The sequence below is a fragment of the Engraulis encrasicolus genome, chromosome 6 (genome assembly GCF_034702125.1).
Source record: "Engraulis encrasicolus isolate BLACKSEA-1 chromosome 6, IST_EnEncr_1.0, whole genome shotgun sequence".
NCBI lineage: Eukaryota > Metazoa > Chordata > Actinopteri > Clupeiformes > Engraulidae > Engraulis > Engraulis encrasicolus.
Window position 1 is genome coordinate 28,801,995 of NC_085862.1, and position 15,000 is coordinate 28,816,994.

General features: G+C 47.6%; 1 protein-coding gene across 1 annotated transcript in view; it reads right to left on the bottom strand.

The window, feature by feature from the left end:
- lrp8 (low density lipoprotein receptor-related protein 8, apolipoprotein e receptor) overlaps positions 1-5,268 on the bottom strand; it is a 259,609-nt gene extending 254,341 nt beyond the window's left edge. Inside the window, exons 1-2 of the mRNA XM_063201195.1 lie at positions 5,201-5,268; positions 4,504-4,623 (exon numbers count right to left, since the gene is read on the bottom strand). Of these exons, the coding sequence (XP_063057265.1) occupies positions 4,504-4,623; positions 5,201-5,267 (187 nt within the window). The 5' untranslated portion in view covers position 5,268. The remainder of the gene's footprint in view (positions 1-4,503; positions 4,624-5,200) is intronic.
- Between the last annotated feature and the right edge of the window lie 9,732 nt (positions 5,269-15,000).

Below are 15,000 nucleotides of genomic sequence, written 5' to 3' on the forward strand. Positions count from 1 at the left end.
AATAATAAAGGCCAAACAGCCCCAAAAAAATCCTTAAAAAAAAAAAAAAAAAAAAAATATTGAGTGATATCGAATCGTGATATTGATTTTTCTCATAATTGAGCAGCCCTAAGAGAGAGAGACAGAAAAGGAGAGAGGAATAAATAAGAGCAAGGCAGAGAGAAAGTGACAAAGACAGAGAGGTAGAGAGAGGAATGAAGGGGGTGGGTGTAGTTACGAATTGTGTGTTGCCTCATAATGTGTACTGGTCCACCAGAGAAACGATTCACTGTTTGTTGAATAGACTTAACTACCATTGCACTGACACTACTACAACAGTACGCACAGTCTTTGGTAGAGTACGATTTGGTCATTGAGCGCAGTTACATGCAAACATGACTAGATTGGCCATAAGGCATACAAGGCATTTGTGCGGTAGACTGTTGATGATTTTTGCCTGATCCTCCCTTCAATGTACTGGTATCATTCCTCATGCCGTTATGGTCAAAATAATAGTAATAGATGTATAGGCCTACTAATAATTGTAATAGATGACTAAAAACATTGTCACAGGCTTCATTGTCTCTTTAAATGCTTGGCCGGTTTTGGCCGAAAATGCCCTGCCGGATTTTTTCCATCAGGCCAGCCCTGCATAGAAGGAATATTTTGATTTTGAAAGAAATGACGGTAGTATTCGGTTTGTCACGAAAACCCCTAATGTGGCCGTGTTCCGAAAATATTCCAGTAACAACCAACAAGGGCCGTGTCCTAAGCGCATTAAAAATTTGTGTCCAGTGTTCTCACTGCATCAAGCAACTAAGTAGCTTCCCATGTCAATTTGACATGAAGCCTTACAACACTGACGAACAGCACAGTGCAAAATGTTACATGTTTCTGCACAAAGGCAACTGCTGTCTCAGTTGACCTTGCCGTGAAGCAAGAGTGCATCTGATTCTTGTTCTTGTCAAGCTGTGTCCACGTATTCTGTCTCGTTAGGGCGACAACATCACATCGTCTAGTCTACTAAGGCTGCGGAAAACTATGTTTTCATTACTCAGATTGATCCAGTAAAGTGCACCAATGAAAGGGCGTAATTGATTAAGCGGATGAACTTTCACCCCTGAAGATGTCCCATCTTTTATGACCTTACGCTATGTCTACATCTCCCCCTCCCTCTCCCCTTCCGGAGTGTGTGTATGTGTGTGTGTGTGTGTGTGTGTGTGTGTGTGTGTGTGTGTGTGTGTGTGTGTGTGTGTGTGTGTGTGTGTGTGTGTGCCTGCGAGTGTGTGTGTGTGTGTGTCTGTGTGTGTCTGTGTGTGTGTTTATGTGTGCGTGCGTGCGTGCATGCATGCGTGCGTGCATGCATGCGTGCGTGCGTGCGTGCGTGCGTGTGTTTATGTGTGTGTGTGCGTGCGTGCGTGCGTGCGTGCTTGCGTGCGTGCGTGCGTGTGTGTGTGCGTGCGTGTCTGTGTGTGTGAGTGTGTGCGTGCGTGTGTGTGTGTGTGCGTGCGTGCGTGCATGTGTGTTTATTAATGGTAGGACAAAAGAGCAGTGCACAGCCGGAGACCTTGGGGGGCTGGGCTGCCACAATCTGAAGGCAATGCCACACAATGGAAGAGCCCCACAGGAAATAGACAGGAGAAGCTCATGAACAAAAGCACAATGCACAGATGAAATACACACGTAACATAATGATTCATTTCAACACTGATTTGTACACATCTGATACCAATAGACCACTGTTAGATTGCAGTGCTTGGAAGGAACAAGTGTTGGGTGTCGCCTCTTTGTGCAGATATAGGCCCGCTGGCGTTTCACGCATTGCTGGAAATACTCGACTACATCATAACAACTTTGCTATGACATTACAGAGATTTTGGTGACAAGTAAGGATAGAACAGACAGGTTCTGTTTGTTAGAACTAAGGCAATCTCTGGTTAGAACATAGGCCCTGCGCAAAGGGTTAAATAGAAGACGGCACACAGAGCGTGAGAGAAGAAAATAAAAAAAAATAAAGTGAATGAGCATTCAGCAAGGCATCTCTCTCTCTCTCTCTCTCTCTCTCTCTCTCTCTCTCTCTCTCTCTCTCTCTCTCTCTCTCTCTCTCTCTCTCGCTCTCTCTCCTGCAGCCTCTCATTATATTTGCTCTGAGAGTGTCCACGACCAGGGACTCAGAGACACAGAAAGGCGTGAAATCTGCAGTGATGCCTCATCTCTGAAGGGCCTCTCCTCATCCCCCTTTACAATATACACTCTTCTCCTCGTCCTCTGTTTATCCCCCTCTACAATATACACTTCTTCTTCTCCACCTCATGCCTCTCCAATAAGCTCAGCCCTATATGCTTACTCTTCTCTGCTCTTAACCTACCTCTTACTCCTTCTCTTTCTCTCTGACTCTCCCTTGCACTAACTTCTGCTCTCTCTCTCTCTCTCTCTCTCTCTCTCTCTCTCTCTCTCTCTCTCTCTCTCTCTCTCATGTTATCTCTCTTTTTCATGCTCTCGCCATCTTATCCTCATTCTTTTCTGTCTGTCTGTCTGTCTGTCTCTCTCTCTCTCTCTCTCTCTCTCTCTCTCTCTCTCTCTCTCTCTCTCTCTCTCTCTCTCTCTCACACACACACACACACACACACACACAAACACATACACACACACACTAAACAAGCAGAGAGGAGCCGGAGAGCAACAGCATTGCTCTGGCATCGTGCCCCGAACATAAACATAATATTTGCATCCACACAAACAACCAGCCACCGCTGCAACCTTTAATGAAGACAAAAGCAGAGCCTCCAGCAAAAAAACACAGTACACAGCATAGCAGCACAGGCACCTTGTTATGTCATAATAACACAATAAAATCAATATATACATTCACTAGGCAACTTCTCCCATGTATAGCACCCCAAGTCACGGCTAGAACTGAAGACTGCAATTATTACCCTAGTTCCACTGGGACAATTACGTGCACAACAATTGCATACAAGTATGCAGCTACTGTGTGTACAGTAAGGGCTCACTGCATGTTATAAAAACAAATTGTCACATGTTCTGGAATAAACAAACGACTTTTGTTGTCAGCTGCACTTGTTGTAGTGAGTGGCTGTGTTCCTTCCAGCATGCGTTCTAGAGCGCACCTGTGACCAACGACAGAGCAATTTGGCTGGAGTTTCAGAGATGCTCCTTGCAGAGCGCAAAACAAGACAAGATTGCGGAAACACTCCTCCAAATCAACTGCCTGCTGATACAACCTACCAGGCTACCCAGTGCATGTCTCGGATTATTAGTGAAATAACTGATGTGATTTGATATCACAGCCACAGTTCCGTGACTTAATTTTTATTGATATTTGCATAGCTTTGACTGGGCTCATCTATGCATAACTTCTCATTACCTCTACTTGTCCGAAATGTTCAGCAATTCGTCCACTGGGAAGCAAACACTAAAGGACACAAACACAGCACCAAGCACTAAGAGCATTTTTCTGCCTGTCTGCACAGCTCCTCTTCACTTGGACACATTTCTCTACAACTCATTGTCAAATGCATTGCCCACAAGAAGCACACCCACCCACACAGGCAGTCACAGAGGCATCTAGGGGGCATAACAGCCTTTGGGCACACTACACTACACCACCACTGGCACTGACAAAGTCAAGCCACTGGATTTATCTGAGCCGTCAGCTGATCCAACTCCAGGGAACAGGACCAAGCATGCCATGTGAGCAAGCAGATCAGCAGCTCAAGAGGAGCAATCCTCATTCAAGCATGTGGCAAGTGAAAAGGAGGGCGAAAGTGAAGGGGTGTGCAGTGCTCCACAGACAACAAAATCCACACACACACACACACAACTGCACAAAATAAAACCTTAAAGGCAACCCATGTGGAAACGTGGCTTACTGTAACGAGAAGACGGGGAAGCAGTTGCCAGTGTCTTGACACCAGTAATAAAGGCTGTATGACAAGCTAGTAATGACAAGTCCTTTGTATTTATCAACCAATAGCAAATGTCCCAATCGACCTCAGCAGATGCTTTACACTGCGCGCCGTTAGCTGTTGTTCTTAGACGCTAATAAGTTGTGGCAAGTAGCATATTTTCAACTTTTGAAGCCGATGTAGCCTGTTATTCTCAAAGCAAGCAGAATCAGTAGCAATATTGTTACAACACAATACTATGGGTCTTGTGGCATATCAACTAGCAGTGATAGCAATACATTCCCATAGTAATTAATTCTTTCAACTCGACATGATGCATTACGCGCGGCTGTCTCAGAAAGTGGATACAGAAGCAGCAAATATCCGAGCAGGAGGGCTTTCCAACAATAGTAAACCATGTGTTTTAACAATGTGTATGCGGGTGAAAAGAAAATTACACAAGAATCACAAGCAAGCCATTGCCATTGTTCAAAAGTAAGCGTTTTAGTGTGCGTGCATGGAAGCGGGCTCGCAGCGAAGCCGATTTTTGAGCTGACGCATATTTCAGAAAAATGACACGTTATCGTTTACTTCACAAATGATGTAGGCTACTTACGGCAATTTTCCTCATCGCTGTTATCAGAGCAATCATCGTCGTCGTCACATCTCCAAGGAGTAGGGATGCACCTTCCATTTGTACACATAAATTGGCCAGTTTCACATTCTGTATTAGTCCCTAAAAAAATACAAAAAAACAAGCGTTGACTGTCATATCACACCCAATGCGTTTCCTTACAATTCTTTATTCAACTATCTTGAACTCCCACGTGATCCTAATTGACACTGTGCCAGTCGGTGTTGGCACAGATGTGTATGCCGCAGTTGTTGTCCAATTAAAGTATGCATTGAAGTTTTGATTTTAAATGAGACACGGGTCCCCAATCTGTGATTTGGATTGCTGCCATTCAATATTTCCCCATTGCCTCTAGCGCACGTTGTCGCCATCCCTTGTCTCTCGCACACATTAAAGGACCATTTCCTGGTTACCTTGGGTAAAGTGTCACCATGCCGGTAATACCGATATACCTAGGCTTGTAACTTAAATACATGCCAGGCACATAACAACACCCTCGTTTGTTGTGTTGGTGCAATTGACCAAAAACACGAGCTTTGGAGTTTTAGAAAAGCCATTCACTGACTGCGGTGCTTACAATTCCCACCGTTCACACAGCCGTGAGCGCAGACTGCGTCGCCTCCTTCATTCGTCGAATTCACACACTATTACACAGCATCACAGACCAAGATACACTTACCTTCAGTGATGTATAGCTCCATTAGCAGCAAATGCAAAAGCAACAGCTTTCCCGTTCCCGTCCACATCTTTAAAACAACCGAGTCGTGCTCATACAAAACAGAGCCAAGACACGAAGCGATCCGATAAGTCTCCCCTGTCTCTGCCTGTGAATGCTACCGTGGTAGTGCTGGCGCCCCGTGGTTCCCTTGCCTTAGTAGCTGTTTGAATTGGTGACGATGACGCTCCGTGGGCGGGATCATGCCTGCAGTAACATAGGGTTGTGACTGGAAAACTTCAGTCAAATAGTATTCATACATTAATGATAGGTTACCAGTCGCGTTCCTGATTGGGTTTTTTCTTTAGTCAAGGGGTGCGAGTAGGCTATTAACTTTTTATTTCAAGAGGACTGTGTTGGTGGTACAAATGTGTATCTCGCAAGTGTATCCGCGCCCTATAAAATGTTTGGCACATATGGCAAATCGTCTGCCCTTCAGTGTGATCTAATTTGATGCTCTATAAGAAGTGGAGCAGAAGGGCAATACAGCACATGGCACTCCATACTAGACCTCCAGTAACCATGAAAAAAATATAGTGCTGTGTGCACCCGAAAAGGACTGTATAGGGGCTGGTGCAGGTATACAACAAACACCACAGGCTGTCCGGCCAGAACAGTATGAAGATGTCCAATGAAGTCAGACACACACAGATGGGAAGTGAAACCGTGAAAACCGTGGTAAACCGTGGTTTTACTAGAAAAGTAGAACATACAAAACAAGACATAAGATACATATACATAATAATAATAATGCAACAAGCAAAACACATATACAGATTATATACAATATACAATATATACAATGAGGAAACTGCCTACATCAGACATCCTAAGCAGGGGGAATGAAGAGGGGACATGACACAGCTACCTACAGTAGCTGTGTGGACTGGGGCATGGGTATGGGAATGCCTACAGCAGACACATACCGCATGCATTAAACAGGCATAAAGATGTAATCGCTACTCCACCACAGTAGCACATTACTGAGCCAATGTACTCTCTGGCAGAACCACGACATGGAGAATGAGCAAACATGTACTATGCAGCTACTAGGCAATGCAAACTGTACAGTATAATACAATACAATTAGACATGACACAACATAGTAACAACACAGTAGCAGACACTCACTCTCAAAGACGCACGGAATGTCACTAGAGTACATGAGTGGACGCTGGGATCCTGAAACGTCCAAGATGAAGAGAAAGATGGATCCCAAGTGTGCATGGAGTCCCCGTCCGATGAGTGGTCTGTGGTGACCTCTTGTCCTGGCCCTATATGCTCCCAGCAGCACAGCAGGGTGCCGAGCCAGGGGTGTTACCAGCAGGCCAGGACCCACCTCTGGAGCCGGAAGGTCTGCTTGCTGGGCCAATCACTGCCTACCCACACACTCGGTGCATGACGGAAAAGTACCGGGTCTGTAGGTCAGTGAAAGGGGTCTGTATGTCAGTAGCAGGGGGAGCGCCTGTTGCCGAGGGCCCCTAGCAACCCACTATAGGGCCACGAACGGAAAATCACCGAGTGCACAGGTCAGGCAGAGGAGAGTAGTAGAAGGAGGGGGGACACAGGTAGCCCACCAGCAACGGGGGATGGGCAACCTGCTAAGAGCAGTGAGGAGAGGCCTGGCTGTTGAGGGCTCAGGGGACTCAGGGCTCACAATTCTTAACAGCCGCCCCCAACTTTGTGTAGCAAAGTTGAAAATGGTGAGGTGAAAGGGGTGCCGATGGGATGCTGATGGTTCAGAGGACAGGTGGCGTGTGGTCTGGTCCGAGACCCAAGCCGTACTGCCAACTGCCACCAGCTCCTGGCACGGCTGGGATGACAGGAAGATCAGGTCGGATGTCTGAGCCGCCCCATCTGCCCACGGCGACTGGACCGATGAGGCTCCGACGCTGGAGTGGAGGGATGCTGGTGTAGCTGCTGCTGCTCCTCCACACGGCTGTGTGGAACTGCTGACCTGGGGTGGACACTCGGGGAAGGACTCCTGATGGCGGCGCTGAGGGTGGCCGCCCCATGACGGGCTCTGACAGGTGTGCGCCGTGGCTCCTTCCTGCCACTGGTGATGCTGACGTGACGCACAACCTGACCCGGGGATGATGGGTGAAGCTGAGACAGAGGGGGGCGCCAGTTGTGGCTGTCAGCTGAGTTGCTGGCAGAACTGACTGCCTCATTGTGGACCTCTGGTTGCTTCTGACCATGCCTGCTAGCCGCTGCCTGAGCCAGCCTGCCTGAGGTGTAGCGCTGGCGCTTGGCAGACTGATGACGGCTGGCAGGTGTCTGTTCCTCGGTGAACAGACAACTTGAGGGTGACTGCTGAAGCTGGGCTGGTCCTTGGAGCGCCCAACCGAGTCGAGTCTTCATTGCTGCTGGCCCACCTGAAGGGCCCAGGTGCACTGGCTTGACTGGCGTGATGAGATGAGGGCAGTCGGAGCCAATGAGCAGCAGGGGGTGAGCTGCCGTGAACTCCTGGAGAGGCAGACCTCTGAGGTGAGGGTAGGTCTCCTGAAGGGCCTCTACTGGGTAGGAGTGGCTGGACAGGCAAAGCTCTGGCGACGTGAATGCCTGCTTGATAGGGAACTGGTTCCGGGGCTGATCAGCAGGTGAAACAGAGAAGGAGACTGATCTCCCTGAGACGGGCCTCTGTTTCTCACAAAAAGTCCTAAGTGAGACCTCCTCCTTCTGACCCTGGAGATGTAGCCTCTGAGCGGCACTGTGAATGAGCATGGTGCGCTCTGACCCATCGTCCAGGATAGCATGAGTTTCCACCTTCCTCCCGCGGTGATGAAGGCACACCTTCACCATCTTGAGTAGCACCGTGCTACTGTGTGCTGAGGTGACGCAGTAGTTCACAGGCTCACGGGCGGTGGCTGACTTCTGTGAAGTGGAGGTTGAGGTTGGACTGTTGACCTCATGTAGAACGTCGAGGTGGGTGCGGTTACACTGCTGACAGCGAGCCTTCAGGTAGCACTGTGCTGTCTGGTGATCCCGACCACACCTCAAACACTTGTGTCCAGCCGTGATCCATTCCACTCGCTGCTGAGTGGAGAACGATGTGAAGACAGGGCACTGGTTGAAGTAATGCTCTGTTGTCCTGCAGCACGGACAGAACTTCTGTGGCTCTCTCTGACGAGCCGACGATGATGATGACGAAGATGAGGATGACGACTGTGATGAAGACGGCTCAGCAGACTTGACAGGACACGTCTCCTGATGCGGCGGAGATGGCGGTCTCGCTGACTGATGCGAGGACTGCAGCTGCGTGTGCTGGTCCGAACCCGTGGCCCTCTGCTCTGCCGGTGAGTGAGGCGCAGCCTGCTGCCTCTGTGCAGATGAGGGGGGTCGTGAGCTGTCCACTGGTGGCCGTTGCTGACACCTCTCGTGCTCTGTTGGTTCTGCATGCCCAGGCAAGGAAGGATGCAGCAGTGGTGGCACCCGGGGTGGTGACTCTGCTGCATCGCCTGGAGTGTAGTACACTGGCGGAGGAGGTGGCGGGAAGTTGTCATCATCCAGCTGTGCAGGCTGAGGAGAAGGGGGGCGTGCCTCTGGTCCTGGGACATGCCGGTGATCCCTCACTGGATGACCTGGGCTGTGTTGTCCCGCGGAGGACGACGCTGGAGCAGCTGGCACCTGGAGACCGGCTAGGTGCTGCTGCATGAGGAAGTCCACGTCTCTCCTCAGCTGCTGATTGGCTGCACGCATCAGCCTGCTTTCCTCTCGCAGTGCCTGGAAGGTCTGCCTGTGTTCCTCTCTCAGGTGCTTGAGAGCGGCGAGGATTGCTCCTGATGCGTCGAGGTGGGTCTGAGCAGCAGGGGGAGACGGTGTCACCTCCCGGGGCCTGCTGTGTCCCACGACGGGGATGTCCATGCGTGTGTGTGTCTGATCCTCAGGGAAGGACATCTTCACTGTGGCAATTGTTGTATCCGGCGAGGAGGACCATGAAAAAAATATATAGTGCTGTGTGCACCCGAAAAAGGACTGTATGAAAAGGGGCTGGTGCAGGTATACAACAAACACCACAGGCTGTCCGGCCAGAACAGTATGAAGATGTCCAATGAAGTCAGACACACACAGATGAAGAAGTGAAACCGTGATACCGTGGAAACCGTGGTTTTACTAGAAAAGTAGAACATACAAAACAAGACATAAGATACATATACATAATAATAATAATGCAACAAGCAAAACACATATACAGATTATATACAATATACAATATATACAATGAGGAAACTGCCTACATCAGACATCCTAAGCAGGGGGAATGAAGAGGGGACATGACACAGCTACCTACAGTAGCTGTGTGGACTGGGGCATGGGTATGGGAATGCCTACAGCAGACACATACCGCATGCATTAAACAGGCATAAAGATGTAATCGCTACTCCACCACAGTAGCACATTACTGAGCCAATGTACTCTCTGGCAGAACCACGACATGGAGAATGAGCAAACATGTACTATGCAGCTACTAGGCAATGCAAACTGTACAGTATAATACAATACAATTAGACATGACACAACATAGTAACAACACAGTAGCAGACACTCACTCTCAAAGACGCACGGAATGTCACTAGAGTACATGAGTGGACGCTGGGATCCTGAAACGTCCAAGATGAAGAGAAAGATGGATCCCAAGTGTGCATGGAGTCCCCGTCCGATGAGTGGTCTGTGGTGACCTCTTGTCCTGGCCCTATATGCTCCCAGCAGCACAGCAGGGTGCCGAGCCAGGGGTGTTACCAGCAGGCCAGGACCCACCTCTGGAGCCGGAAGGTCTGCTTGCTGGGCCAATCACTGCCTACCCACACACTCGGTGCATGACGGAAAAGTACCGGGTCTGTAGGTCAGTGAAAGGGGTCTGTATGTCAGTAGCAGGGGGAGCGCCTGTTGCCGAGGGCCCCTAGCAACCCACTATAGGGCCACGAACGGAAAATCACCGAGTGCACAGGTCAGGCAGAGGAGAGTAGTAGAAGGAGGGGGGACACAGGTAGCCCACCAGCAACGGGGGATGGGCAACCTGCTAAGAGCAGTGAGGAGAGGCCTGGCTGTTGAGGGCTCAGGGGACTCAGGGCTCACAATTCTTAACAACCACCCAAGACCACTCTTAAAGCATCATCAGTAACAGATTATGTGGAAGAAAAGACAAAAGCCTTTCTTGGAGTGGCAAGTGTTTGCATTGGGGAACCCATAACAGGATGGAGAGGTGAGTCTACTGTTCCCAATTAGCCTATTCCTTCATATGCTTTACTGTACAGCCTAAAACCAGGCCTACTCCTACTTATGTTTCGTTTGTTTATAATAATAATAATTGTATTATAACCTGAGTTATAACACAAGTTGTATTGTGTTGTGTGGTGGGATCTGCCCATTGGCAGCCCGTGGGCAGCTTGATCACTCTCCTAGTAGTACAGTACAATACATTGTGTATGCACACGTGGTGCCAAATGGCCAATGATCAGAACATACAATCCAATATGTTGTTGCGGCCATGAACAGTAATAAGCCCAGGCTCAGTTGTAATTACTATACTCGTATAAAGAAGTATGCAGGAGCCAAACTGTGTGATATGTTATTACAACAAGAAAAGAACAATGAGAAAGTGAAATGTGTGATCGGGAGCATTTTGTCAATATGTCATAATCCTATGCATAGCATTACACTTGTATTGATTCTTTTTTTCAGGCAACTTCAGTTACAGTATGTGGTATTGTTCCTACGATATGGGATAGATGATTATTTTCTGTCCAAGTGTTCTGGCCACAGAAACTCAGATACCGTTCAACTATGTAATTCAGACACATCATTTTTCATCACTTTGCAGGCAGCAATATTTGACACCAAATGTATTCCCTTGGTGTCAAAAACTGACGCTAAACTAAAAGAAAATTAACTCTCTCGATGCAACATGACTTCACTGAGAGTTAGGATTGGGGTGACACCACACAACACCAAATGTATTAGCCAGGTCATGCCCTCCTGATCAGGCCAAGAGCAATGTAAACATTTCTGATCTTCGGAAAAATGGGGATCTCCACCTACTTTGTCGGGAACCAATCAACTTTGAGCAGCTCCGGCACTTCGGCACAGCCTTTTCTGGCCTTGACCAGTAGCAAACCAAGGGAGGTGGGCCAACCATGCTGTTTGGGAAACGTTAATGGTTATGCTCTACGTCAGACCAAGTCTCTAAGAGATTTGAAAATCGATACCATAATCAGGCTACAAATGTAACCTATGCCCTTGGCGTCAAAGAGAGAGGATGATTTTTTTCAATGCCTGGAAAGCAACACTTTTCACATGGTGAGAAGTATCTCTGTCAGTTTAATGATGCAAAATGAGGTTAGTGAACTAAGTGAGGTAAAATGCAACAGTCTGAGTGTCACACGTGACATTAACCTACAGTACTCCCTCAAACAAAACCAAACAATTGAACATACAGGATCCCTCTGAGCCTTTCGGCAAAGATTGGAAATATCAGTGTGAGCCAAACAACATAGAAACTCATCTAAAACAATCCACCTTATCTTGAGACACACTTGTAAGCCCCCCCACTGTCCTGACCGTTCTCTGACCCACTGACATCATCATCCTCATCTTCATCATTACCTACGGGTTCCTGAGGGGTCTCACATTTCGTTGCTTTTCTGCTATTCACTGTGTTTATTTACTGTTTTTGCTATCTTTAACCCCTTAAGACGCGGCATTATAAAGTAGCTGTTACCAGAAGGGCAATGACCAAGTCATAATGTATTACCAAAGGCCCTGTGCACTGTCATGGTAGTGTAGTACTATAGTAGTTAACGTTCAATGTCTATTACAGCGTGCCACAGGAGGTACGGCATGTATTAACCCCTTAGTGCAGCACTATGGCTCTCTGTAATGTCATAGCGTAGTTAAGCATTTTCAGCAAGTGAATAGGGTCGCCGGCAATCCCAGCTGCAGTAAGTAAACTACGGGGCTACATTACAATGACAAACTTTGCATATCTGGCATTTGTCCGGGGTGACCATCTTCCGTTTGCCGTGTATCCGCCACTCGTTAACCTGCTACAGTCGATCAGGTGCGGGACATGGAGACACCTCTCACGGCAGCTACGGTACCTTCTCGGCATCATAAACCCCTGCCTCATCTCTTAACGACTTACATGCAGTTTAGGACCCTCAAAGAAACAAAAGTCGCGCGCTGATGAAATAAATGCTTAACTAGCTGAACCCAGACGTAACAGAGATTGGTAGACTAACCAATTTTATAACAGTAATATAGTAATTAAGTACAAATGCATAATTACATTGGTACTACAGAGATCCTTCGACTAGGACTCTAATAATTGCGGTATATGGATAATAGGTTATAATGAAATCTTTTCTACAGTCCAAAGCGGAAGCGATCCAAGGGCCTTGAATTCCGTCGCTGGGTTTTAGGCCTATTACACACTTCTTATTTTGGCTTCATATCCTCAATAAACGGCGCGGTTTCTCATGTAACAGTATTGGGGAGGCATCATTTGTTTTCGTAGGGATGAAGAGCCAGTTCTCTGGAATGTCATACTGTACTGGGGATAAGAAAGCCAGGGTAAGAGAAAACTCCGTCAGCAGAGATGTGTTTCATCTTTTTTCCTTCTCTCTTTTTTTACTTCTCCTCCATTCTCTCTCTCTCTCTCTCTCTCTCTCTCTCTCTCTCTCTCTCTCTCTCTCTCTCTCTCTCTCTCTCTCTCTCTCTCTCTCTCTCTCTCTCTCTCTCTCTCTCTCTCTCTCTCTCTCTCTCTCTCTCTCTCTCTCTCTCTCTCTCCTCAAAGAGAGGCTCAGGAACATGAAGGGGCCAGAATTCCTATTACCCTTTCTCTGCCCGTCCGCCTTTTTCTGTTATGTGGATGTCACTCAGTGGAGCTGTGCGTGCATGGCTGTTGTTGACTGACTGCCATATTATTTTTTTTTTACTCACAGCATTCTCCTGTTCCCTGCATTTAGACCCTCTATATTCCTATGGCCTTGACCTGGGAACATGGTGGGGGAGAAGTGGGTTGGGCGAGGGTGGTGGTGTGGGTTGGAGTAGTAGGCCTACTACAGAGCCATGGAAATCATACAAATGAGGGTTCTCTTGCATGTGCTGCGTGCCATCCATAAATAAACCATAGCAAGTTACAGCAATATGAGGGAAATGAACTAGTATGTGTCTGAATATGTTATCATTTAAAAGACAGCTGAATCCCATGGCTTTTCCTCACATACAGTATACACTAACTCAGTGTCGATAAATACTTACAATGTGGTTTAAACTTTACAGTGCAGTCAGTCTAGAATAGGATGCCAATCAACACTGCTTTTCAAAGAATAGGCACAAAGGGAATTAGAAAAAAGTATTTTGTCTTCTCCACAAAGATCATCCTGAAAATGTTTCTTCCAAGCATTTGAATTAATGAAGCTTTTTTGTGAGAGATTCACTCAAGCTTTTGAGAGCATGCATGGTATTTGGAGACTCTATCTGTGCACTCCACGGATTCCTGATAACATGTGACTGTTTGATCCCACAGAAAGATTTCGTTCACCAGGGGAAGTGAAAAGGTGGATCACAGTCACACTCAGGTTCTTCTTTTCTTCTTTTTTCTTTTTTCTTTTGACATAGCAGCAGAAAACAGACAAACATTTCTGCTGTTACCTTCGTCAGTGTCTTCACATCAGGGGTCAATCACTCCAAGTCCACTACAACTTGGTCAAGTTTGGGAACCCCTGAGGCAGTGTCTGTGCCAGTAACTTAAAGAAGTGATGATGTGCGAGAGATAGTCATTCATCCCCACAGGTCTAAACCAGAGCACCTGCAGTACTGTATGGGATGGAAAATTGAACTTGGGAGTGCGTGTGTGTTTATGTTAGTGTGTTTGTATGCATTTTCCACGTGGACACTTATGGGGCACAAAGGCAGAATTTTGGGTGATTGGTGTGTGGAGTACACAATTGATGCAAACTGTATTTTTTTCTTGGTTGTTTTGTTGCTAATGGCAAAACTTTAAACTTTTGTTGTGTTAGAATGTGTGTGTGTGTGTGTGTGTGTGTGTGCGTGCATATGTGTGTGTGCACGTGGTCACTTCACAGATGGTAGATATTGTGTGTTGTCTCCCCTCTCCACTTCTCCGCCTGCCGGATGCTATTCTCGGCCAATCAGCAGAGGAGTATAATACCAAATGATACTTATCTCATCTAAATGCAAATCTGGACGGTGCATCTGGGCGGACGACACTCCTGGCCGCTCCATGTCTAATTCCCTTCCACCGCACCCAGGGCCGCCTACAGGGGGGGGCAAAGGGGTATGTTGTCCAGGGCCCAGGGAGATCGGGGGCCCATAATTGGGTCGCAATTACATTGTATGCATTGGATAGGGGGTCCTTTCAGATGGCTTTGTCCTGGGCCTAGCAAAAGCTGTCAGCGGCCCTGACCGCACCCTGACCCCCCCCCCACACACACACACACACACTTCAGACTCCATCTATTTACGCAAGAGTATTATACGCTACGCACCCAGGAATAGCTTCTTGTCTGTCCATACTGTTTAGGGCTCGGCAGACGCGTACATTACATTACCTATAGGGGTGAGTCTGGGCCACGGGCGGCCGAGTGAGCCGACTGTAATCAAAGAGTTAAGTGGAATTAAGGCGAGAGAAAAGGACGTAATCTGCCTGTTGGGGTGTGTGTGTGTGTGTGTGTGTGTGTGTGTGTGTGTGTGTGTGTGTGTGTGTGTGTGTGTGTGTGTGTGTGTGTGTGTGTGTGTGTGTG